The sequence below is a fragment of the Antedon bifida genome, chromosome 1 (genome assembly GCF_963402885.1).
Source record: "Antedon bifida chromosome 1, ecAntBifi1.1, whole genome shotgun sequence".
NCBI classification, from domain to species: Eukaryota; Metazoa; Echinodermata; class Crinoidea; order Comatulida; family Antedonidae; genus Antedon; species Antedon bifida.
The window spans coordinates 30,442,702-30,470,015 of record NC_136226.1 but is presented as its reverse complement, the minus strand read 5'-3'; the positions used below and the strand labels follow the sequence as shown (position 1 = coordinate 30,470,015).

The 27,314-nt window shown below is 30.5% G+C and overlaps 1 protein-coding gene across 1 annotated transcript in view; it reads right to left on the bottom strand.

The window, feature by feature from the left end:
- Window positions 1-27,314, bottom strand: part of LOC144849624 (dipeptidyl peptidase 4-like) — a 53,212-nt gene that overhangs the window by 11,948 nt on the left and 13,950 nt on the right. The window contains exons 2-3 of the mRNA XM_078706597.1: window positions 9,606-9,720; window positions 265-375 (exon numbers count right to left, since the gene is read on the bottom strand). Coding sequence (XP_078562723.1) covers window positions 265-375; window positions 9,606-9,720 — 226 coding nt within the window. The remainder of the gene's footprint in view (window positions 1-264; window positions 376-9,605; window positions 9,721-27,314) is intronic.

The window sequence follows — 27,314 nt, the reverse complement described above, 5'->3', positions numbered from 1 at the left end:
TTGATTTTTAATAAATTAATATCACTTTAACGATGTTGAAAGCTCAGAGACTAATGAGCTAGTTTAATTAGTAATATAATCTTATAAACATGTTTCTTGATTTTGAATAATAATTAATTCATACAATAGCAATTTACCAATGAATGAACCAAATCGCTATAGTTAATAATTTGAATCAAAGATCACAGATAAATTTACTTTTTTAAAGATTTATGAATGTTTTAAAAATAGTTTTACAAATAAATGTCAATATTGTACCCTTACCATAACCTTTTGCTTGTATCCAGGACAACTCCAATTTTCTAATTTTAAAGCTGTCATTTTTAAAAATCTCATTAAAGGTGTAACTTTCATAAAAGGTTTCCTCTAAACCGCCTGTGAAAAAAAAAATGGAAAAAATCTTAAAATAAATACACAATTGTTGTAACATTTACATTTGTGGTATCGATGTTGCTGAACTTCACACAAACAGCTCTAGTGTTTCACGATTTTAACTATAGTAGATATAAATATACCATGTTTTTAACATTTAAATATTTTTAAATGGTCTTTTTACCTTTTAAAACTGATAATACACCTCAATACAATTTATTTAATCCATTTCTTTATACCATAGAACATAAAATATTATCTTAGTATTTGGTTAAATAATTGGTTGTTTTGTTAATTAAAGTTTATTACAATATCCTTTTTAATTTTATAAAATAACGCTAATATTTTCATACTTTTTTTTTCTCTTTCATGGGGACAACCCATTTTATTTCATTTTATATATATTTTACTTTTATTTTCATAATTATAATAATAAGAATACAATAACCCTTTGTTTTATTTGATTGTAAACTTAGCAATTATGATAAAATATCAAAATTATTATTATTTAAATTTGAAATAAAAATTGTGAATTTACCACCATTCAAAAAATGTAAATATCAAAAGTTATTGCCAATTAAAGCAATTACAATTGTTTGTTTACCTCTCTGTCTATTAAAATATTTTATGAAAAATTGAATAAATATTTTATGAAATTTAAGTATGTCCATGCTGTAGGAATAAAGTAATAGGTTAATTCATTAGTTACAAAAAAAAAATATTTTCTATGTAAGAACGAACATTCATTTGTTATTAAAATTAATAGTTTTCCAAATATACAACTTTGTCATTTTGGAATAAATAACAGTTGCAAATTACATTAACATTTAGTAACAATGAAAATGTAAAATATAACCATTTAAATAAAACAAATTTATTGGTGAATATTTTAATATTGTTTTTCATTAACCAAAACATTATTAAAATGTTTAGAATTGATCAGTAATTTTAAACCTGGAGTAAGTATACAAGAAATTTAGAATACAAAATCCATACTAGTTGTATGGTGATAAATTTATTAAAAATAAATTAAATAAAATTAAAATATTATAATATTGTTGTAAGATATTATAATGTTCGTTCTCTATATTTATAGCTAGTCTATTATACAACTACTTGACATGCTTTGAGTAATTTCTAAAATTTCAAAAAATGATTTGAATTATAAATAGGAAGATTACAATTTGGTTTTTGGATTCTAAACTACACATTAAAATGAATGGGGTACGTGCAGATGAAATAATATGGGTAATAATGACTGGGAAACAATACAATGATAATAGGATGATAACTATAATCCTAGAAAATAGAAGAAGATTACCTTATCACATGCTAAAGCTCTGTCTACACTATCAAAGTTATTTGACAAAAACATTTGATGTGCCCATGGACATGATGATGTCATATCACTACCATAATTAGGTATATCACTACCATATTTGGGCATGTCACACTTTTTTGTCAAACTAGTTTGATAGTGTAGACAGAAGTTTAAGAATAGAACGAATAATAGCTATAAAGCTAGATTTGAGTTTTCTAGATGATCTATAAAGTGTTACATTTAAATCACTCTATTAATTGGAATTCATATACATTTTTTTAAAATTCATTTTCAAAATCATTGCAAATATAGTACAGGGTGTAGAAGAGGAGCAAGATTTAAAATATTTCTTTTTGGTATAGTGAACAATTGGTCAATAATTGTGTGGACAAAGTTTTTAATAAGATAACAAAGAAGAAAAGATTAAGAACATGATTAAACACTTGGACTTATACTATTTGCTTTAAATTTATAAATTTATATTTATTTCAACCACATCTATCATTAGAATTGCTACAGGCCAGCATTTTAAATATGACTAAATAAAACCATTTATTATTATTATTTGTATAATGTAAAGAGGGACTACAGCGACAGGCCCATCGGGCCTTTTGTAGCCTCTCGACTATATATATTATATGCCAACCATTGTTAATGTTATGATATAATATTTTTGGTCAATAAATGTTTCTTGAATTGAATTGAAATATAATAAAGAGGGAAATGCTTGTAATACTAAAAACCTAGAGTAAAAAATTACCTGTTTTGGTAAATAAAAATTGGTTTTACTATCTAACATTACTAAAATATATTTTGTTTCAAAAAGTCCTATGTCTATTTTTGTTGTTGCTTTTTCACATCTTGATCATTTGATTATGAGCAAACCAGAAATAGTTATAACAGCTACTAGGCCTAATTAAAAGTTCATTAAATATCAATTATTTACACGTAACCTTGCCGTAATCTCATTATTAGATCTAATCTTTTAACAAGGGTTGATATAATGGAAAGAATTATTAAACTTGTTTATTTTCATTTCCAATTAATTTGAAGGTCTGGTCTGATCATTAATAATTGCTGCAGCATCGACTAATTCTGTTTTTGGACATTTGTGATCATGGGGTTCGAACCCAGGGAAATATTCTACAATTTAAACTATTCATAAATTAAATTTTTTTATTACTATCAATTTTGAATGTAAAAGTTTTTTTCAGTAGATTGTCTGTGTTAATATAAAATATATAAAATAATAATTATATTAGTAAAGTATCAAAATATTTGTTAAATAGATAGTAGTTATCACTAGATATCATGCAATTGTTAACATAAAAAACCCAAAAAATGTTTAAGTTTGAATTATTTAAAATTGAAGCAGACTGAGATACTAGTCTAATTTAAGGACTTCTATAATATTAAATTATGTAAAATATCTTTAAAATAAAAATATATATTTTATTAATATTTTTGTATTATTAGATTGAGCATGTTGTTAGTTTTCATAAGGATGAAATAAATCTGAATCTTATATATCTAGTTTCAAAAGAAATCAATGCTGATAAAATACTATAATTGTAAAGCAGAAGATATTTTTACTTAAAGATATATTGTCACCTAAACAATTTTTTTGTTGAATATACAATTTTAATGTCACCTAATAGGTATTCACTTTTGCATTTTGCATTCACAAAAATTGAATTGAAAAAAACATTTATTTTACATGAAAAAACTGTAATAAAACAAAAAATAGTCAAATTGGCTGCGAACCAATGGGGTTTTGGTTGAATTTGACCATTTATTTTGTGATTTTATATGAGAAAACATTTTTTTTTATGGAAAGAATACCTTTATTAAAACTGCAAAATGGTCAGTCTGATTTTATTAATCTTCTTTTTTTCATGTTTTTGGGGGACAATACATCTTTAATATTTAATTCTTAAATAAGTAAATATTTTTTATTCTAATCAACAACCTTCAATGACATTAAAAGACAATATAATATCAAGAATGTTACACAACACAAGGAACATATGTATACATGGTATATTGACTTTCTTACTATGTTATTATTATAGAGCAACAATTGTTACATTCTGAATTGCAAACCTTTACTCAACCACCTGCTTAAAAACGCTTATTAATAAATGAAAACAAAAATGTGAGATCACACATCAATGTAACATCTGTCAGAAAAATAGTTAAACGATTTAACATTTGCATAAAATGGGAGGAGAAACACTGGTGTAATAAATACAAAGGAAGTGTGGCAGTGCTCTGCAGGGTAAAAATGGTTAAAAACTGCTACAAATATAAATAATACTATTTGTTAACTAAATGAGGTTATTTGAAAGTAAACATTTAAAATGTTATAATAATAAAACAAATACAATAATGTACAATTATTGTATCTATAATTATATGCATTTGCCTGATGTGTAGACTCAATTCAATTGAAAATGTTTTAGTCTGAATGGTTATAGGCAACGTCTTATATAAGTCAAAGATACTCTCCAGGTGGAATGCCATCCTGAGATGAGTAGTAGTAATTAGTACAGTCTTGTTTATTTTTAATTACTTTAAATGTAATTTTACTTTCTATGGACCAGAGATTCCGAAATAAAAGATTGAATGATTGATTCACCGACAGTCTTAACAAGTTTTTAGAACAAAATTTTCGGGTATTAACGTTTACTCTCAAAACCAATAACCCGATTAATAGTGATCAAAGTAAGAAGATAAATTTCAAATATACTGTATACAGCTGATTGGATGATAGTGGGTCACATGGCATGCAATAGTACGCACTATTGAACGGTAACATTTTATTCTCAAAACCAATAACCCGATTAATAGTTATCGTAGTAAGAAGATAAATTTCAAATATACTGTATACAGCTGGTATCATTAACTTTACTCAAGTAGACATCTGATATGTTTAACAATGTTGTCAAATAATGTATTGATCCAGGGATTCCAAATATGATGCTTTAATATCTAATGTCAAATAAATTTATCAATATTCACGAAACTGGGTCACTGATCTTCATGTTGGATTAATGCCGCACGTTAGCTTGTTCGTTGGCCGCTTTCACTCTATCAATTTTGCATCAAATTTTAAGGTAATACTTATCTTAGAATTGAGTTTGAATATATTAAGTATCAGGTCGTTATTCATTATTAAATTGACGTAGAAAAATTAAATTACATAAAGTTTAGGTTTAACGGATTTGATTTCGGAACAAATAATAGCAAAATTGAGTTTTTAGGTAAATAATGTGAGAATTATACGGTTTTTTCATTATACATATTATATATAAATATTAACTATAACACACTCTGGGAGAAGACTACTTGCTGGTGGTTAAAACATGTAAGAATGTTTTAAAAACTAAAAATAAAACTTCACAAAATATAACGAAAGTAAATTAGTATAGCACTGCAATGGAATGAAGTTATAAGAGAATAATGAATGAAGCAAACTAAATGAGAAAAATAGTATAAAAGTAAATAATAATTGAGAAAATAAGAGTAGAAAAATGGTACATTTAAATAAAAATTTGAATTTAATTTAGAAGTGAAATTAACCAAATAAATAAAAATAGTAAAAATAATTCAAAAAGTGAAAAAATAAAACTGAATAAATAGTGATTTTTACAACTCATTTATTTGAATAAACTCAAATATTTCAGTTTTGGTCACATGTGTGATAAAATCTCAATTATTTCATAAACTTTTGTAAATTACATAAACAGCAACAAACATTCTAATCTACTGCTCTACTCGTAAATGATTCGAAGGATGCAATGAGTGAAGGGATGCGTTGACATGCGCCACCAAGCGGCTAACATTAACGATCATGACGATGGTTTGATGATATGATAACAGGAAATGAGAAAGACAAAACAACATGAAAAAAGCTCTAAAATCTGTAACATTATTTCTTTTTGTGTCACCTACAAACACAAAATGTTACCAAAAATCCTAAAATAAAATGTAAAATAACATCGTTGTTGTACTTACACCAAGTAGCGATGATAACATTATCAGTATAAAATATCATGTAAGAGGAAAATGAAAAGACAATTAAATAAAAACAAAAACTGTTATGAACAACAAAAAGCTGAAAGAAAATAAAATTGTTTACGAATGATAATTCAGCCAGTTAGTACTGTGACATGGAACCTTGCATAGGTAAGATTGCCAGAAAGCAACTACGCGACGAGTGACATTTTTTATTGCAGATTCATGTGAATGATATGATTTACATGCAAACATACATTGCTAAGAAAATGCTGTTTGTTTACACCAGGTCATCATGAGAAAACAAAATCACACGTCACAGCCCAAGAATTGCCACGAGTATGAATGTTACTGTCCTTAAGAAATGTGACAATCTGTTTCTCTGGGACAAACACACACAAAATGCGGTACACAAAGTCTTTGGGAATGGAGTTAAATATGTCTTGATACCTGACAGGATTTGAAGCCAGGACCCAGGAATCGGTAGCTGATCATCCAAACCACAAAGCTACAACTCATTATTTCATGTAATCAAAAGATATATATCAATTGATTTACTAAGTTTATAATGATTATTGAACAAAATTAATGTAGCAAAAACACAATTTGTGATGAGCACACCCAGTGCGCTGCTTAGTAGATACACTGTCTGCTTTGTCGGGACAACTAAATTACATTCATTCTAATGTGATATTCAGAAACCAATTGTCAGAAACATTTGTGAATTATTCACAAAGGTTGCTGTAAATAAGATAAAGTAAATATTAATATAAAAATTATATTTAAAAGTGAAAAAATGAAAGTCTATAATAAATGCTCTAAGTCAAAAATTCAGAGCTTTTCTGAGTCGTCAGTTGGAAGTGGATCCATGTGCAATAGCCTGGGCACAAAAGGATAACAGTTGGTTTCAACTAAGTTGTTAACCCATGATAAACAAGAAATAAATAAAAACAAAAAGGATCCACACCCATGACACCCTTGGTAGTCCAGCATCTTAACCAGGCACAGATTTAGACGCCCGCTAAAATTTAACAGCCATGTCATTTTAAAATAAAATTATTACTATTTTTGTTTTTCTGCAAACCGATGGATCTTTTTTTTTAATCATTTATGAGATATTTAGCCACCCCTAATCTATAATGCTGGATCTGCCAATGCAAATTAACATTTAAATTTATTTTCTGTTGTTAACCCCCAAAAAACTCTGTAATTCTAAGACTCAATAATAATTTAACCAAAACTTGAATGGTTTTTCGTTGAGCAAAAAAAAATATATTGCTATAATAAAAAAGATCTTCTGTAAAAAAAAAAAAGCCAGAAGAATTTAAACTTTGGATTATTGATAATAATGTTCTAATTCTCTTCTACCGCGGAGACTAACTTTGTTTATCATGGGACGATATTAAACTACAATTGAAATTGGAAAAAAATATTTTTTATGTGATCTCCGGCACATTTCCACCGGTTAATTTCACACGCTTTCAATTTTTAGATAGAAAAGTAATAATTTCTTTCACTGGCTCCTACTTAAATGTGTTTATGATTGCATATTGATAAACATTATTAAATATTATAATTACTAATAAATTTTATAATCGTGAGAAAAAAGCATTTAATGAAATACAAAATTGCGAAATAATTTTAAAGTTTGATTTTGCATTAAAGTCTGAATTGTGGTTTAAAAAATGGAATATTTAACCAAAAATAAATAAATTAATTACTGGGGAAAGTCGGCTCAAACCTTAATTACACAGATGCTCTATATTTTCACACTTAATATACAAGATAAATATCAGGAAGGCAAAAATAGTAGTGAGATGACAATTTGGTGTCATCTTCTAATTGAAATCTGTTTGCCAAAGTCACTGCAAATATTGACCACAAACAAAAGGCTTCATAAATCATCCTGGCTTAAGATTAGATGCAAAAATTAAATTTAATTAAGAATTTGATTCGGCTATGTTTACAAAAAGGACACTCAGCTTTGCTTTTAGTAATGTTAACAAAAACCAAGCTTTTATGAATAAAGCCCTGTCTACACTATCAAACTTTATGTGACAAAAAATGTGATGTGCCCATATATGGACATGATGATATATCACCACCATATTTAAGCATATCACTACCATATTTGGGCACACCACACTTGTTTTGTCAAACTAGTTTGATAGTGTAGACAGAGCTTAAACAGGAAATACTGTTTGTAATTTTCAAAAGAAATATTTTGCATAATTCATAAAATGTGAATTTAAACTATAAATGCATTGCAGCACAAATGAATACTGACAAGTTTAATGAATACAGAATTAATATTCAATGAAAAAAATATTCATAGTATTTAAGAACACATTCAGTTCAATGATAAAGATTTTCTAAGAAATTTTTGAATGAAAAGATTTGAAAATGATCTGGTTTGAATAAATGGCAGGTTTTGAATAGATAAATATTCTATAAGTACCAGAATCATTGAAGCCTATTATAGTACACTTAACATTAATGTAACATTAATTTCTCGCTTCTTTTACTTTTCTCACACGGCAATAGACAATGAATAATTTTGTAGGTCTATTTTAGGAAGAAAACAAATTAATTTTTGTTAACGATCAGTTCATGAGTAATTTTTGATTACTTTTGTTATTTTTTATATTTTGTACATAATATAGTTTCCTTGTAAATAGGCCTAATTGTTTAAACATTTTTGTTTGTCTTTAACTTTTATTTTACTTACTCTGGACGCACCTTCATTCAAGAAGTGTGCCACTGTTTTAAAAGTGTAGCTTCTAAATAAATTATTATTATTATTTAAATAACCATGGTGGAATAACTGGTAATGTAAAATTAATATTCCATTTTTAGTGAGTTGGTTACATTTTAAGGTGTGCCACAAACTACTCTAAATCACCCAGTAGCCACTTGAAAATATCTTCATATCAAAATGTATGGTTAATCATTTTCTATAGAAAAAAAAAATGATAGATTCATCTTTCTGCTCTTAGTAGATGGTTGATGACACCATATATCAGCAAAAAAAAAAAAACACAACAAAAAAGATGTTGATAGTTGTAGAGCAGCGTCCCCTATTAGTAACCTTGGTCTGCGATCATCTAGTAATTGCCAGATGAAGATTTGTTGACAAGTCGAAACTTAGCACATGTACGTATTCATGAATGGTTTAACGTAAAGAATTATATACAGATAGTTAATATAAAACCAGTTGAAAACATTTTCAAAAAAATTAAATAATTATAAAAAGATTTTGACATCATCATAACTGCTTTCAATTCAACAACAACAACAAACACACACTATATCATTCAATGGCTGGAAAAATATTCCAAGTGTACTGTATGAAAAATTTAACGACAAAAACATTATTCAACAGCTTCGTTAACACTAATCCATTCTAGACTATTAAGCAATGGTTTGACCATCAATAGATTAGAGGAAGATATAGTAACTGTAAGTAAAAGATCAATTTAATTAAACTTGTAAAAGTGTTGTTGATACAAATTGAGATTTGGTTAATTTATTGTTAATACCATGGAAAAATAACAACTTATTTCTCCATGTCATAACATGCCATCTTGAAGAGTGTTGTACTGTCACTCAAACAAACAAAATGTGTTAGTATTAAACATAACATGAGTAAAAAATATTGTTTTTAAATATTATGATATTAAATATCAAAATATATTGTTCCTAAATTTGACATATAGTATATATTTATTTTTTTTTGTTCAATATACATATTATATGCTGAAATCACTTATTAGTTTCGCTGTTAAATTAGTAATATTTTACATATGTATTTTACTAAAATGACTACAGTAGGGCCTATAGTGTATTATGTCTCACTTTTTAATCCAGGGTATTTAATCTAGGGTATTTTACTGACCTGGTGTAACGATAAGGATGCATACGATGATTATCGTACAAATAAGAATGATGACAAGAAGGGAGATGATGATTCCTTTCCAGTTTCGCTGCTCCTGGTTTCCGCCAACAAGCTCCTGAAAATCACAGATAAAAAGTGAATAAGTCAAGGAAATTGAAACGAGATGGAGTAGCGGATTCAATTCTTGATTGATAACACCGGATATATCCCACGTCTTTCCATCTTTACGGTTTACTTGAAAAACACAAAAAATGAGAAAAATGAGAAAAATCTTCAAAGAAGATGGACTAGTTAATTATCAACATCTTGCTATTATTCTTCGTTGTCAAGACATTTACGATGAACTTTGACATCACTGTAGATATATGGTTTAGCAGGTATCAACCCCGACTAATTACTTATAATAACTATAGCTAAACAGTTCATTTGTTGACAATATGATACATAACCTTTTTTTTACCTCAGACATACATTCAACTCAACCCATTTCTCTTCTATTTACATACATACATTACAGTAGTTACACCTTTTTAACTTATTTGTCATGTCTACTAGTATTTAGTGGGGCTTGCAAGATTCAAGCTCTACTCAAATATGACAGGAGAGTTTTTAGTGTGGTTTAAATCTTAACCTCAAAGTAATACTCTTGGGTTTGACATTCAATTTCTTCTCAATTATGATGAGAGAGTTTTTAGTGGGGCTTAAATCTTAATCTCAAAGTAACACTCTTTGGGTATGCAAGATTCAAGCTCCACTCAAATTTGAAGGGAGAGTTTTTTGTGTGGTTTAAATCTTAAACTCAAAGTAAAGCTATTTGAGTGTGAGATTCAAGCACCACTCAAATATGATGGGAGAGTTTTTAGTTGGACTTAAATCCTAACCTCAAAGTAATACTCCTTGGGTTTGACATTCAAGCTCCACTCAAATATGACGGGAGAGTTTTTAGTGGGGCTTAAATCCTAACCTCAAAGTAATACTCCTTGGGTTTGACATTCAAGCTCCACTCAAATATGACGGGAGAGTTTTTAGTGTGGTTTAAATCTTAACCTCAAAGTAAGGCTCTTTTAGTATGCAAGATTCAAGCTCATTTTTAGTAGGGTAACCTCAAATTAACCCTCTTTGGTTGTGAGATTCAAACTTCAATCTTAATCTTAACCAAGTGTTCACCTCATATTGGGTGATATTCACTGAATTTCACAGCCTATTACATAGACATTACATAAACAAGGTAATAATTTTAAATACATCTCATATATTCAAAATATTTATATGCTATGTAAATTAAAATAGGTAGAAAGATTATGAAATGCACGAAGCAGGCAGAGAGACTTTGTTTGACTGAAAGCTAAAAGTATTTCATCAATAGAGACTTAAATCTTAAAAAGAATAAATTTAAAGTTAGTGTCTAAGATCACTCAATATATTGAATGTGACAAAAGCTATGAATATCTTACAGGTTGATTTTGAAAGGGAGCATTATTTCCTATTATAAATATGCCACATGTATAACTCTATTAAAATAAAATGTATTAAAAGAAAGTGAATAGAATACAAAATGCAGAAGAATAAAACTTATATGGCCCCATTATACTTATAATAAAAAAAATTAAAATGGAAATTAGGACACAAGAATGGATAGAAAGAAAAAAGAAAAAAATTCATTTTTTAATGGATTTCATAGTTATTAGCAGAATCATGTTTATAAATTTGTAATTTCTTTTATTACATTAGCTATGAAATAGAGAACTGCCTGGAACTATATATTTGTAACACTGACATGTTAGGTTAAGCTCTATCGACACAATCAAACTTTATGTGACCAAAAAATGTGATGTGCCGAAATATAGACATGTCATATCACTACCATATTTGGGCATATCACACTTTTTTTTGTCAAACTAGTTTGATAGTGTAGACAGAGCTTTAGGTAGACTTCCCTACTGTCCAACAGCCATACCATGATAACTTCACCACCTCCATGACAACCCCACCACCCCCCCCCCCCCATAGCCATCTAACCACCACCGTGAACACCTTACATCCTTACACCCTGCAGACGTAAAACCTTGCTCTTTTAAAATAATGTATCAAATTGTGGTTTTTTTTTTGCAACCTATGAAATGAACTTGAACGCAGTACAATAACATATTTCATTTAAATTCTAGAAATTCATTGTGCTATTGAATTGTGTTTCATAAAATGACATAACTTGATTATGTCAGACATAGTTTGCATTTAGACAAGACTACCTTGTCTGATAATATTGATGGCTGTGTTTGGCTCAACTCTTAATAATTTATGTATTGTTCACACAAAATGTCAAAACATCTGTGACATATCACGGAAGGACTAATTAGTATTACCAACAATTGTTCTGAAATGCGTAAAGTTAATGTCACAAACAGCGGTTTAATTCTAGCTTATCAAACCTTTATAACAATTTATGAAAAAATGATATTAATTTTTTTTTGTAATTTTTGTTCTTGTTTTTCATAAAGTGGTTGTCACATACACAGTTCAGATTTGTAAGCATCATGTTGCCATAACTGTAGCTTAGCTAATGTATAAATACTCTTACTTATATCAAACTAGTTTTACAAAAAACGTGTGATGTGCACCCACCCCCCCCCCCCCCCCAAATATGGTAGTGTAATTCCCAAATATGGCAGTGATATGACATCATCATCTCCATATATGGGCACATCACATTTTTTTGTCACATAAAGTTTGATAGTGTAGACAAAGCTTAAAAACCTAGATTTGACGAAACTATAAATAGCAGCTAAGCCGTTTGAATGGCAACCTATCAACTTGTGCTACACACAGCGTAATTATCATCAAGATATGCTTTCCTCGAGATAAATCTAGGTTTATAATTTGTCACAATTTGAAATCGAAGAAAATATTATCAACAACTCTAGGCTAGGTGGAGACGAAACTGCACAAGAAAACAAATTAAATGTTATTGGCAAGAAAAATTTATCATTGCATCTGACATTTGCAACTAATTTAAGTTCGCTACTTAGTTTACACTGGCTTAATAATAACAATTGCCTTATTTTACCTTGAAACTAAAAATGCATCTTAAAATGTGTCAAGGTGTTTAAATTAATATATTAATTTAAACACCTTTAGTCAATAGCAAATGGAGTATTCAGCTTTGCATTTGCCGACTTTAATTAGCACATCAAAAAGCAATATAGCCAGTCATACTCTATCCAGAGTGGAGCTGGAGTTCCCTCCCTCATTTTGTCAATATGATCCTGTTTCTACTTTTAGCTGCAACACAAAATAACGGTTATTTGATTGACAGCTGCTGAACGTTTGAATTAACCACCAGGACCAATTGCATTTTGGGTAATTTCAACGATTTTTGTCCACGACCACCCACTGATTTAAAGATGTTGTTTTGGAGCAGAAATGCAGTCAATATACATATTACATTTTTAAAATAATCGGTTTATTCAGCGATATGCAGCAGAAACAGACCCTATGAGTCATTTTGGGCACGTCAAGAGACTATTTTAAATACCCAATATCTGAGAAAGTATTAATTCTTGACTCATTATAAAAATGTACATCTAAGTGGTATCATTATGTTGTAACCAGTGGGTGTGGTCTTAATTATAATCACAAACGAATAAAAACAACTGGGATTTGTATGATGTGAATCGTCATCCTCAATATGGTACTACATTTAATAGTATCTCCCTTAAAGAAACTGTGCTTAAAAACATGTTATAAGTAATTACTAAATAATAAAATTGTTGTACATAAGCCCTAGTATATGTATAGTATATTATGGTAAAGAATATTAAAATAATAAGTAGTAATTGTCGTACATAGCCCTAAAGTATAGAATATTAATGGTAAAGAATTTGGTATCAACCGTATATTGAACAAATTCATTTATGATGGCATTTTGAAATCACCTGTTATCGTTTTTCTAGTCTCTACAGTAAGTAACATAAGCCATCATACATTTATTAAAGATTATGTCATGTGCAGTTTCCTATAATAACCCATGATGAGATGGATGGCTTAGGCCTACTGACATATCAAATGGAGAAAGCATGACATCGGAGCATTCTATGAAATCAGTTAAAAATACTACTTGGTAATTCTCCATTTAAGAAAAAAAGGGCTTGGAAATTGATGATGGCAAAAGAAGTGGACAAAAATCAACAATAAAGGATATTTTACACAGACGAGCGGTAACGGTACACTGTATGCTTGTCCCACTTACAATCTTATCTATCCTGGGCGAGTTTCTGCTCACCTGCCGTCCGAGCTACGTTTTGTGTAGATGGTAATAAGAAATAACATAGATCGTCTGTGTAAATTGGCCTTAACACTGTACAATACAAAATGGGGCAACCTTAGACTAGACAAAAATGGTCACTTTTCCAATAGTTTTGTGCCATATCCACAAATCATGCTTAAGTGAGATATTACCCTTAAATACAAAGTATATCCACTTAAGTGAATAGATATTTAAGTATTTTCCTTCAAGTGGTATTCAAATGTTAGGGGTTAGAGTATAAAGTATTTCTTTAGCCCAAAGGCAGGCATATACAATCACATACTGAATATCTCTGTCATACCCATCACACATTTATAATCAAACAAAGTATGACAGTGTGTGGTGAAAATGGTCGCTGGTTTTATAAGGTTGGAAAGAAAGAGTATAACAATAATATGTTATTGCACTTGTGCTCTTTTAAACTAATTATTTAGGTTTGCTTGAAGTCAAATAGTGATGATCTGTTTATTTCACAAAGTGCACAATAATTAACTAAATGAAAACTATAATAAGAAAAGTGATTTAACATGACAGAATGTTGATGTGAGGATAATGGATTAAGTGTGTTTTGTTAAGATTTACAAATTTGCTAGTATTAAACTTAACATGTGTCAAATATTATTTTAAGTAAAATGATCTAAAGGAATTAGCCTTATATGAAAGTGACTATTATTGTGCATAAAGTATTAAGTTAAGCTATTTATTTTTGTCAAATATTAAATTATTACGGTACATATTGAAACAAAAACTTAAATACATCTAATATTCTGATGTCCAAAATAGGAAGACTTAAATTTTTCCAATTTTATTTATAAACCTTTATTCTATCAATATAGGCTCTTTGTCAATGTATAGCTCTATACTTAAAACTATATATAAAGTTTACAATCTTTGTTTTAATTAAGACCATGAAACAACCCAACACAAAAGTAATATAAGAGCTTTATTTTAGGCCCTACATGGAAGCATCCTAACAAGTCCCATTGACTGACTATCTTCATTAACACTATAATATTGTTTCCTACCTGGAAAACTACCTACCTACACATAAAAAAAAGTGTGATGTGCCCAAATATGGTAGTGATTTGCTTAAATATGGTAGTGATATGACACCAGCATGTCTATATATGGGCACACCACATATTTTTGATAGTGTAGACAGAGCTTAACAATCATTCCCATCGACTTTATTAACATTATATTCTTTCCTACCTGGAACCAGCCCAACAGACCCATAGACTGGCTATCTTTATTAACACCACTTCCCTCGATAGTCGCGTATGTCCTCATTCTGTTTGATTAAGTATATTCCAAATTAACAATGAGACGGCAGATGTGGAAAAGTCTCATAAAACTCTTTAGCAAATATGTTGTTGCATCATATATAGATCTTTAAAGTTAGGATGCTACAGGTTCACCATCAAAACACATTAAGTCTCACCAATATACAATGTTATAACTAATCTCAGAATAATACCACTTAACAAGTTGAAAATATCTTATAAGCTATAAATCCGGTATATCCTATTTGGTAAAGCAGCGCTGTAGACGGCAGGTTACTTGTATTTTATGCTCCTCCTATTCTTATTGGTTCGCTATTGTTTCTCGTTTGTCTCTCTCATTCCCACAATGCAATGGCATAGTGGGAAATTTAAATTTGTATTTAAAGCTATAGAGGGCAGACTAACAAAATTTATTGTTATCAAACCTCATATTTATAAATGAATATTTAGTTTAAAATGGTAGTAGAGCAGTTAGTGACATGAGCTGTGCATTTTATTACCAAAGCATGAAACTTGGCACAAAGTTTCTTTAATGTATATAGATTCAAAATATCGGGGGGTGCCAAGTGTCCAACGTCCGGTATGGCGGCCATCTTGATTTCAAAATGGCCACCATAAAAACAAAAAATGTTCATATCTTGGCAACTATACACATTAGAGACTTAATTCTGGTCTCAAATTGTTCACAAACTATATATTTCTATTGCTCTAATGAAAATTTTCGTCCAAAAATGACCGGAAATGACGTTTCTTTCAGTTTGACCTTTGACCTCGTATTTGTATATCTCTGTAACTACTGGTCATTTTCAATCGATTTTGGTGTCATTTTGTTCAGAATAACAACATTTATATTTGTAGTAATGAAACATTTTCACATAAAATGACCGGAAATACAATTTATGACCTTTGACATTTAATTATTGATTTTTAATTATGTGAATATACTGTATGTAGTTTTTGTTGGTCTTAAATGCACCTAATTTTGAACTTTGACCTGATAGGCGTAATTATATTAAATGATTAATGGACTTAAATTGTATATAGTACATAAAATTGGTAAAAATTGTGCTTGGTGGTACCATTAGTTCAATGATGTTGGCACCTTCTGATTCGCTAAAAGTTTGACAGAGGAAATAACATACATGTTATAGAATACCGTAAAACCTCGAAAAGGTGATAGTATGAGCTTCTTTTCAAGGTAGACTGTATTTGAATGTCAAATGAATAGTATGATGATCGTGTTTATATCAATATATTATTAATGACCTTACAAAGAACCCTTTATATGTCATCAATCAAGCCTCAATTATTCTACAATTTTTTGTTTTCCAAGTGGTAGGTCTATTTTGATTGCATATTCTTTTTGTAGGCCTATGCTTCCTCGGTAATATGGTCCTACCCCTCCTTCTTTGTCTGTAGATGGTCTTATACCCCATTCTTTGTCTGTGGATGGTCTTATACCCCCCTTCTTTGTCTGTGGATGGTCTTATACCCGCTTCTTTGTCTGTGGATGGTCTTATACCCCTTTCTTTGTGTGTGGATGGTCTTACACCCCTTTCTTTGTCTGTGGATGGTCTTATACCCGCTTCTTTGTCTGTGGATGGTCTTATACCCCTTTCTTTGTATGTAGATGGTCTTACACCCCTTCTTTGTCTGTGGATGGTCCTACACTCCCTTCGTTGTATGTGGATGGTCCTACACCCCCTTCTTTTTCTGTGGATGGTCTTATACCCCCTTCTTTGTTTGTGGATGGTCTTGAACCCCTTTCTTTGTCTGTGGACGGTCTTATACCCACTTGTTTGTCTGTTGATGGTATTACACCCCTTTCTTTGTCTGTTGATGGTATTACACCCCTTTCTTTGTGTGTGGATGGTCTTACACCCCTTCTTTGTCTGTGGATGGTCTTACACCCCTTCTTTCTCTGTGGATGGTCTTATACCCCCTTCTTTGTCTGTGGATGGTCTTATACCCCCCTTCTTTGTCTGTAGATGGTATTATAATCCCTTCTTTGTGTGTGGATGGTCTTACACCAACTTCTTTGTCTGTGGGTGGTCTTACATCCCCTTCTTTGTCTGTGGATTGTCCGACACCCTCTTCTTTGTCTGTGGATGGTCCTATATCCCCTTCTTTGTCTGTGGATGGTCTTATACCCCCTTCTTTGTCTGTAAGTGGTCCTATACCCTTTCTTTGTCAGTGGATGGTCTTACACCCCCTTCTTTGTCTGTGGACGGTCCTACACCCCTTCTTTGTCTGTGGACGGTCTTACACCCCTTTCTTTGTCTGTGGACGGTCTTACACCCCTTTCTTTGTCTGTGGACGGTCTTACACCCCTTTCTTTGTCTGTGGATGGTCTTACACCCCTTTCTTTGTCTGTGGATGGTCTTACACCCCTTTCTTTGTCTGTGGATGGTCTTACACCCCTTTCTTTGTGTGTGGATGGCCTTAAACCCCTTTCTTTGTCTGTGGACGGTCCTACATACTTCTTTGTCTGTGGATGGTCTTACACCCCATTCTTTGTCTGTGGATGGTCCTACACCCCTTTCTTTCTCTGTGGACGGTCTTACACCCCTTTCTTTGTCTGTGGATGGTCTTACACCCCTTTTTTTGTGTGTGGATGGTCTTACACCCCTTTCTTTGTGTGTGGATGGCCTTAAACCCCTTTCTTTGTCTGTGGACGGTCTTACACCCTTCTTTGTCTGTGGATGGCCTTACACCCCCTTCTTTGTTTGTGGATGGTCCTACACCCCTTTCTTTGTCTGTGGACAGTCTTACACCCCTTTCTTTGTCTGCGGACGGTCTTACACCCCTTTTTTTGTGTGTGGATGGTCCTACACCCTTCTTTGTCTGTGGATGGTTTTACACCCCCTTCTTTGTCTGTGGATGGTCCTACACCCCCTTCTGTGCCTGTGGATGGTCTTACACCCCTTCTTTGTCTGTGGATGGTCCTATACCCCTTTCTTTGTCAGTGGATGGTCTTGCACCCCCTTCTTTGTCTCTGGATGGTCTTACACCCCTTCTTTGCCTGTAGATGGCCTTACACCCCTTTCTTTGTGTGTGGATGGTCTTATACCCCCTTCTTTGTGTGTGGATGGTCTTATACCCCCTTCTTTGTCTGTGGATGGTCTTACACCCCCTTCTTTGTCTGGATCCACTACTTTGATTGATTAAATTAGACATTGTTTCTTGTATGATTAGGAGACCAAGACCTTCAAAGTGAAAGTCCACAGGTGGATGCCTAAAAAGGTCTAGTACAGTATATTGTAGGTCCATGTCACTAATTTGAGAATTACTTGAATAATTATATTGAGATGTCTTTTACGAATTGATTTGGTTCGGATTTTGCTAAAAAATCAATGACTAGAGAAAATCGAGAAAACGGATTCAGATGGTTTACAGCAAAGGCCCATTACCATAAAAATGGAGTACATTTTTTTAGATGCAACGAAAATGAACAAGAATTATCTGAGTTTCTGACTAATGAAAGTAGGTCTACTGCACAAATGCAGGATAAGTTTGTAGTATGTACTTTGAAAGACGGTGTTCTCTTAACTCATGAAAATGAGAACTTTCCGAACTTGTCTCATATGCAACATCAAAGAGGCCAACGAAAGAATGCTACTTTACATCAAAAATATTTCCAAATGGCATCTAACAATTCACTTCAACTTTTATTTCAGACAATTGTCCATATGGTATAATACATTGCAAAAAAAAAAAAAAAAAATGAAGGAGAGAGGACCAAAACTTTTATCCAACGATTGACACATCACAGTTTAGCAAACAAGTCGGCATAGATGAGCTCAGTGAATGCTGTTTCTCAGTGATCTGTCATACTTTACGCCTATCCTATCACATCAAAAGTCAAAAATTCAGAATAATAATTCCTGGTCATTTTTGCATTAAGTGTCATTTATTTTGTTAAAAAAAATTAGGTGCATTTATACCAATGTAAACCACATACAGTATGTTCACATACTTATATATGTCAAAGGTTATAAATTGTATTTCCAGTCATTTTATGTGAAAATGTTTTATTACTACAAATATAAATGTCTCTATTCTGAACAAAATGACACCAAAATCGATTGAAAATGATCAGTAGTTACCGAGATATACAGATAAGAGGTCAAAGGTCAAACTGGATGAAACGTCATTTCCGGTCATTTTTCGACGAAACTTTTCATTAGAGCAAATACAAATATGTGGTTTGTGAACAATTTAACACCAGAATCAAGTCTCTACTGTTTATAGTTGCCAAGATATGAACACTTTTTGTTTTTATGGTGGCCATTTTGAAATCAAGATGGCCGCCATACCGGACGTTGGACACTTGGCACCCCCCGATATTTTTAATCTATATACATCAAAGAAACTTTGTGGCAAGTTTCATGCTTTGGTAATAAAGTGCACAACTTGGCTATTTTTATGGCACTAACTGCTCTACTATGGTAATTATAGTACAGTACAAGGTACATTTGTTCCTACTCTCTATACTATACATGATTTTGTAATAAATATTTTTCAAAAGTCAAGTATATTTTTTCTGCTTTGTTTTTTTCTAACTTAATTGAGAACTGTATAAATGTACAGATTTCTACCAATAGAGGGCATTGTGTCATTAATTGTATCAGTCATAGACCTATAGACTAAAGTCATATCTTATTCTACTTGTAAGTAGTATTTTAATGTAGTTACAGTGATACAAACATAGTGTAGTGTGGTCTATCAACGACGCGGAGCTAAATAGAACAATTAGACCGAGCACATTATAGGTTGGTTTTCACATGCGCATTACTTCACCAGCCAAACATGAAACAAAACAACAACAAAATTCGCAAATTGTTTACAAAAAGCTGAATGGGCAATTCATCACATTCACAATAGTGAGGATTGGGAATGTGATGCATGACACGTGATATAGGAAATCAACCAATCAAATGACAAAGATACGTTTAAATGTAATAATTATTGTTTAATTGGGAAAACATTGTAGACAATGATAAGCAAGTGAGCCCTCTAGAGTATATAACAACGTTTCTCTGTATATTAATATTTGCTTATTCCATTCTAAGAAATCAAGGTAAATTTGACACCAATAAATGTCGCATTATTTTTCACTATAATCTATATTCCCAAGATATATTCAAAAGAATTGTTGGTACAAAAAATTTTAATATAATACTTTTGCTACAACTGAGTAATAAAAGTAAAATTTATAAAAAAAATATTGTAGCTCCCTCTATAGATGATTGCTATTTTTATTTTTTGTTTGCATTTTACAATGAAACAGTATTACTACTTCTATTTAATGTAATCTTCCCGGAACCTTGAAATTGTAATTATACTCTCTATATGACGTTTTCTTTATTTTCAAACAATGATTCATGTCAAAAATACTATTGTGTTAAAAGCATTTGTTATTATTACAAATATGTTTCCTCTTATACACCATATAAATCCTCATAAAAAAACATATATTAAAAAAAAAACTATTACAAAATATAATATTAAATTTAAAGCTATAAATATCCTTAAATACAATACTACCACCATTGTCCAGTCTCTGAATATGAACTTAGTAACCTTAAAGATGAATTGATTGTTCCCCTGAAAACATATTTTTTTTGTTGAATATGCCATTTTAATGTCACATAATATTTATCAACTTTGAACAAAAATTGAATGGAAAAAAAATTAATTAGCCTGACAAATTTTTTTTTTCGTGAAATCGGATCAATAATCAATACTTTTTTTGTCATTATATACCAGAGTTTAAAAACATTACACACAATAAAACAATTTAAAATTATAAATGTTTCGAATACAAACTGTATTAAGAAAAATATTCTTTCTTTATATTTATAGTTCATAAATATATAATGCTATGAATATGTGATGAGTGAGTACACGACGACGATACAATATAAGAATCAAAAAATAAATGATGCATGAATTTGCTATTGCTACTTAAAATTGTGACATATTTATGATATTTATGATAATATAATATTCGTTCTAACTAGAAATTATGATATGCAGCATTTGCACTAAAAATGGTGAATATTAAATGAAACATTTTAAATATGTCATAAATTCCTATTTTTTTTTACATTATTGTTGAATATGGTGACTTGGGTTTGTTAAGTTCTGTCTACACTATCCAACTTTATGTGATGTGCCCATGGACATGATCATGTCATATCACTACCATATTTAGGTATATCACTACCATATTTGGGCACATCACAATTTTTTTGTCAAACAAGTTTGATAGTGTAGACAGAGCTTAAGTCTAAGTGACAAGTTCGATTCCTAGCAGATAATACAGAAGATACTGTATCAGAATTGTTTATGTAATTTTCTGTAGGAGATACGACAGACTATTATACTAATTTATTTATAACACAATGCAAATAACAAATTTGATTAAGTTGATATCTTCATACAAATGTTAATGTACTTTCATAGTTTGAACAATACAATGTCTTCCGCGTGATAAAAAAAAATGTCTAGTCTCTGATATTAGTATTAAATATGACCTTTACTGGCATATAAGTAAAAATGTTTCAATCAAAATTTTTTTAATTTGTACATATTTTATAATTCTTTGGCATATATGTAAACTGTCATTTTTGTCATTTTTGCTTTTAGTTATAATGGGCTGACAAATAATCGTTTGCAATGATTTTAACAGTTTTTCCTAGAATTTATGATTTTCATTTTACATACAAATATTTAAAATTGTTGAAGTCTTCCACACTGTCAGAAGTCACTCACTACAAACTGTTTTGCAACAAATTACTTGATCCTCTGGTCTATAAATATTATTGTAAAGATCTACAAAAAACACTTCCATTAATTAAAGCTGTAAATAATAATATTAATTAAGATACAGCAAATAAATGATGACACGATCTCGATCAATATCTCAGCACAGGCACTCAAAAGTAGTTTTCTTTCCCGAGGCTGTGCACTTTATTTCTAGTAGGTAGGAATACAAACATCTTGCGTAAGTGGGTTAAAACTAATCACAGTTTTGTAAGATATATCAATACACTAGAATGTCAAACATACCAGGGAAGAGTAATCCCTGAAAAACATACAATTTTACACTATATTGTAACATAAAGTTCATCCTTGGATGAAATTAATATCATTACTATTATATATATAAGAATTAATAGTGCATGTCCCACAATAATGCTTTTATTTAAGGTCAATTAATGTCAATTAAGTTCAATTTGAGGGGGTGGACAAGTCATAAGCACATACATTATAGTGCCTACACATAAAAAAAAGATAAACAAAAGTTATAAAGTAATTTAACGCTTTTGAAACGTGTGTACATTTCCACAAAGACCTTATGGCACGCAAATAAATATCCTATGGCACGCCAATAAATGTTGTATGGCATGCCAATATCCATACAGATAGTGCCGATGCATAAAAAAAAAGATAACAAAAGTTATAAATTTAATGCTTTTGAATCGTGTACATTTCCACAAATAACCTATGGCATGCCAATAAATGTCCTATGACACGCCAATTAATATCCTTCGGCGACAGTTACAAATATAATGTTTTAAACTAGTTTGCATACTCTTGTTAATATTTAATGGTTAATAATATAACGTAGCATTTCAAGTACACTATGCACTTTTAAAGTACTCAATTAAACTTAAAAGCTTTTATATTTGGCCTTACGGATCTTAACACATGACAAGTGTTAGAACTTAGATATTATGTAGTACGCTGTAATAAATGAATATAGCTGATGAAAATAGCTGATGAACATAGCTGATGAACATAGCTGATGGAACATAGCTGATGGAACATAGCTGATGAACATAGTTGATGAATATAGCTGATGGACATAGCTGATGAAAATAGCTGATGAACATAGCTGATGAAAATAGGTGATGAACATAGCTGATGAACATAGCTGATGAAAATAGCTGATAAATATAGCTGATGAATATAGCTGATGGACATAGCTGGTGAATATAGCTGATGGACATAGCTTCTCATATAAAAACATAAATAACTCCTAATTAAATATTATTGCTTTGTAACCATGACAAAGAGTAAATAGCAATTAATTAATTCAAATTATTCCGATTAACTAATTTAATAAGGTCTATTCATAGTCTTGCTTTTAATATAAACACATAAATTAATGAGTTCTTCTAATTCAATATCTTTATTTTTTCAGCCATGAAAACTGTAATTATAACAGAAAATATGATTTGCAGTCTAAAAAAGCTATAAAATAAAACTACACGATACAGCATACAGCTTTCTATCCATTTCAATCAGGATGAAATGAAATAAGATGCTATATTTCAGTACAAGTTTTCTGAACATTATTAAGTATCATGTCAGAATCTGTAAAATGAATCGTTTGTGACTATGTTTCCTTTTTACTGCAGTCTATATTAGGTTTAAATTTGAAGAATATATAAAATATTTCTTCAGGTGTTTTTAAACATTTTTTATTTTATACACATCCAAGTCACCAATTACAGGATGGTATATCGAGCTTATAAATGAAGTCTTATTTGAGGCTTAAGTCTTCTCTACACTATCAAACTTATGTGACAAAAAATGTGATGTGCCCATATATGGACATGATGATATCATATCACTACCATATTTAAGCATATCATTACCATAATTAGACACTATCACACTTGTTTGTCAAACTAGTTTGATAGTGTAGACAGAGATTTAGGGAGTGAAGAAGAATGTATAGCTCTGATGGAAAATTGTGTCAATTTTATAGAAAGTAATAAGAAATATTGGTTATAAGGCCATGTCCCGATTTGTATAAATGCTATCTTCCATCTCATTTTTAGGCAAAATTTTGTCCTTTGACCTGTTGCTACACCACCAACATAACGGTCATACCTCTTCCATATAAATATAATCAATAAAGGCCTCTAACCAACCACATTAAAACAGCAAACTTAGAGCACACAATAATTATCCTTACCTGCTTCTTTCGTTGTTTCTGTGCCTCTTCTTCTTTCTTTTGAGTAATCACTAACATATTGCATGCGATTTCACTTTTATTTCAACAAAATAATATTAAGATTGCAATAATTTGCCTTAAAAATCCCTACATTTAATAAAGTCTGGCGATGTTCAACAAGGCTCTGTAGAAATCCAAACAAAGATAATTTCCAACGTGTGTGGTGAGGTAGTTGAATCGTACTGTAGTTCGATTTTTAGGCACTGCGCTACTAGTTTTACCTGGCCGGTGTATGGTACCTTCTTGAATAGGTAATATATAAGATGTACTAGGTATGAGGTTCAATCAATCTCATTAAAATTCAGTGACAATATTAATTTGCTTAATGAAGGGTCTCTGCGATGAACTTGCTATGTCTTCAATTCCGTGGGGATGTTAACATCGCTATGATCCCAACGATTTAATACCTTGCATCACTTGTAAAATTAAAGAATCAATTACACACACCAGCTTCTTATATAAACACACATCAAAACATGTTGAGTTCACAATAAAATTTGGAATCGTTAGTCACCGTAAACCTAATAGCAATCTTGCTGGAATTTGTTGATGGAAAAGTAAGTTTACTTGGAATATGTCACGTGTCAGTAGAGATATGTTAGAATGTTAGTGTTGATGCAACATGCATGATCAAGTAAGCAGGGGTTTTAGCTTTATCGAAATTGTACGCAAACTGTACATAAGCAGTTAACAATATATTAGACTACCGTAACAGTCCGTCAAGGGTAATTTGATACTAGATACCAATTTAAACTCGCAAAATAACCATTAAAATTAAACTCTCTTGGGTTGAATCTTAATTGCATGCTGCCTTTCATCGGTTAAAATCACTTATTTATGTGTTATGTAATACTATTTTATCAGAATGAAATTACAAAAGAAAATAAAGTTTAAATAATTTAAATAAAAGTACAATTAGTAGATATACAATTGGATTTGATGGATGTAATAAGATCCCAAGAAAGCAATTTGAGACGTAAAACGACGATTTGTACGTTTAACAATGATAGTATATGTAAAGTAAGATCTATTTATAGCACAAGGATGTAAAATGTTCTATATATTGTCGATCAAGGCACAAAAAAAACTAATCAGCAAAAGGCCAATGACCGACAGCCAATCAGATTTAAATATATTTCTCATTGATTTTTTATTTGATTAATTAGTTTTATTACTGTACAAAGCATTTATATAATAAGAAATAATGGTTATGGCCATTTATGCAAATACTCACATGATAAAAAGATGTTATCAACATTTTAATTTTAATTGAACTTTTGGTTATTGAAATCGATCTATGTGTAAATGTGAGTAGACTTTTTGACATACTGTAGCACCCTCTGTACCAACTAGCTCTACAAACTGTGTAACATTAAAAGACTTTTTTGCATTTAAAGCTCTGACACTATCAAACTTTATGCGACAAAAAATTGTGATGTGGCCATATATGCACATGATGATGTCATATCACTACCATATTTTGGCATATCACTACCATATTTGGGCATATATCACTACCATATTTGGGCATATATCACACTTTTTTTGTCAAACTAGTTTGATAGTGTGGACAGAGCTTAACAAAAGTTTGTAGCTACATCCTCGTGTAAAAAGGTATTTAAGAAAGTGAAGAAAAACAATTTTAAAAACCTAGTACAAAGACGGAGAACATTAACAGTCAACATTTTGGCCTCCTCTTTTTCTTGTTGCTATAGAAATCATAATCAATTATATTCGCTAATCTAACTGTTTACGCACCTAGTATCATTTACCACAATACCGTCTACTATTCCTAGAATCAATATATTCTATAATCAAATTTCATATAACAATTTTTGACATAAATTATTTGATATGGTTATAAAATAATACCTAATAATAATATTAATAATCGACCAATTGTTAACAGAGTTCAATCCTTTACCACGTTACTCTGTTGCTGTGATTGGATAATGATAATAAAACCAATGAAAATTGATTTTAATGTGTTTACATAATAATGCTATCAAAATGAAAATATGAAATTATGAAAATGATAATGACATGGACATCATGGTGAAAATTACAATAATGATCTAGATGATGATATAATGAAAATGTTTATAATATGAAAGTGAATATAATGATAATAAGACAATGTCAGTATACAATGATAATAATAATAATAATATTTATACAGCGCACATATCCACTAAAGTGCTAAAGGTGCTTCTGAAAACCTTGAAACATATTAACCTTAAACCTAAATACTATTGATAAATTTGACAAAAACGGAATAAAAAACAAAACCAAATCGAACCCACATCACTGCTTCCGTTTATCAGCAATTTAAGGTGCATAGACCAGCCAGTACATCATAATGATGTCATCATGATGATAAATATGAGTTGATGATGAACTTGATAATGACATGATCATGTTTCTAATGTTGTATTGATTATAACTATGTAATGATGATGAGAGTATCTAAATAATTTAGGAATAAAACTGTAAACAACAATTAAACCAAAAACCTAAAAATACGTACATCACTGCTATACTGTTCCTCTTCCTCCTGCAAACGCCCAGCCATCGGTATCGTCATCTTTACGAAAATACTTTTAAATTATGCAGGTTTTAAAATGGAAAAAACAGCCTTATAACACCAAGGTTCCAGAAAACTATGTTATTCAACACTTGCCAATATGACAATGTCAACGTCTTGGCGAACGACTGCTTGACTGATCCATACGTGAACAAACAAAAGGGTTACCAACACACGTTACCTTACCAGTCAATAAGCTATACATAAATAAAGCATATTGCTAGTTACAAGATAATAATGTTAATAAAATCAAAATGTAATGTCCAACATTGATGATGGAACCTTTAAAGCTCGACGTTAAAGGGAATGTGCTTTACAAAACGTGTCATAATCTTCCAACGCAATATTACTCGTTGCTAGGCTAGAAATGATGTAAATTGCTTGGAGACAAATTAATACTTAATTGGACAATGAAATAATGGTTTGGGTATGTCATATTAACTTTATCCTAATACGTTTGTGTACTATTAGTAATTATATCAACATAATTTTCATAATCTATCTGATT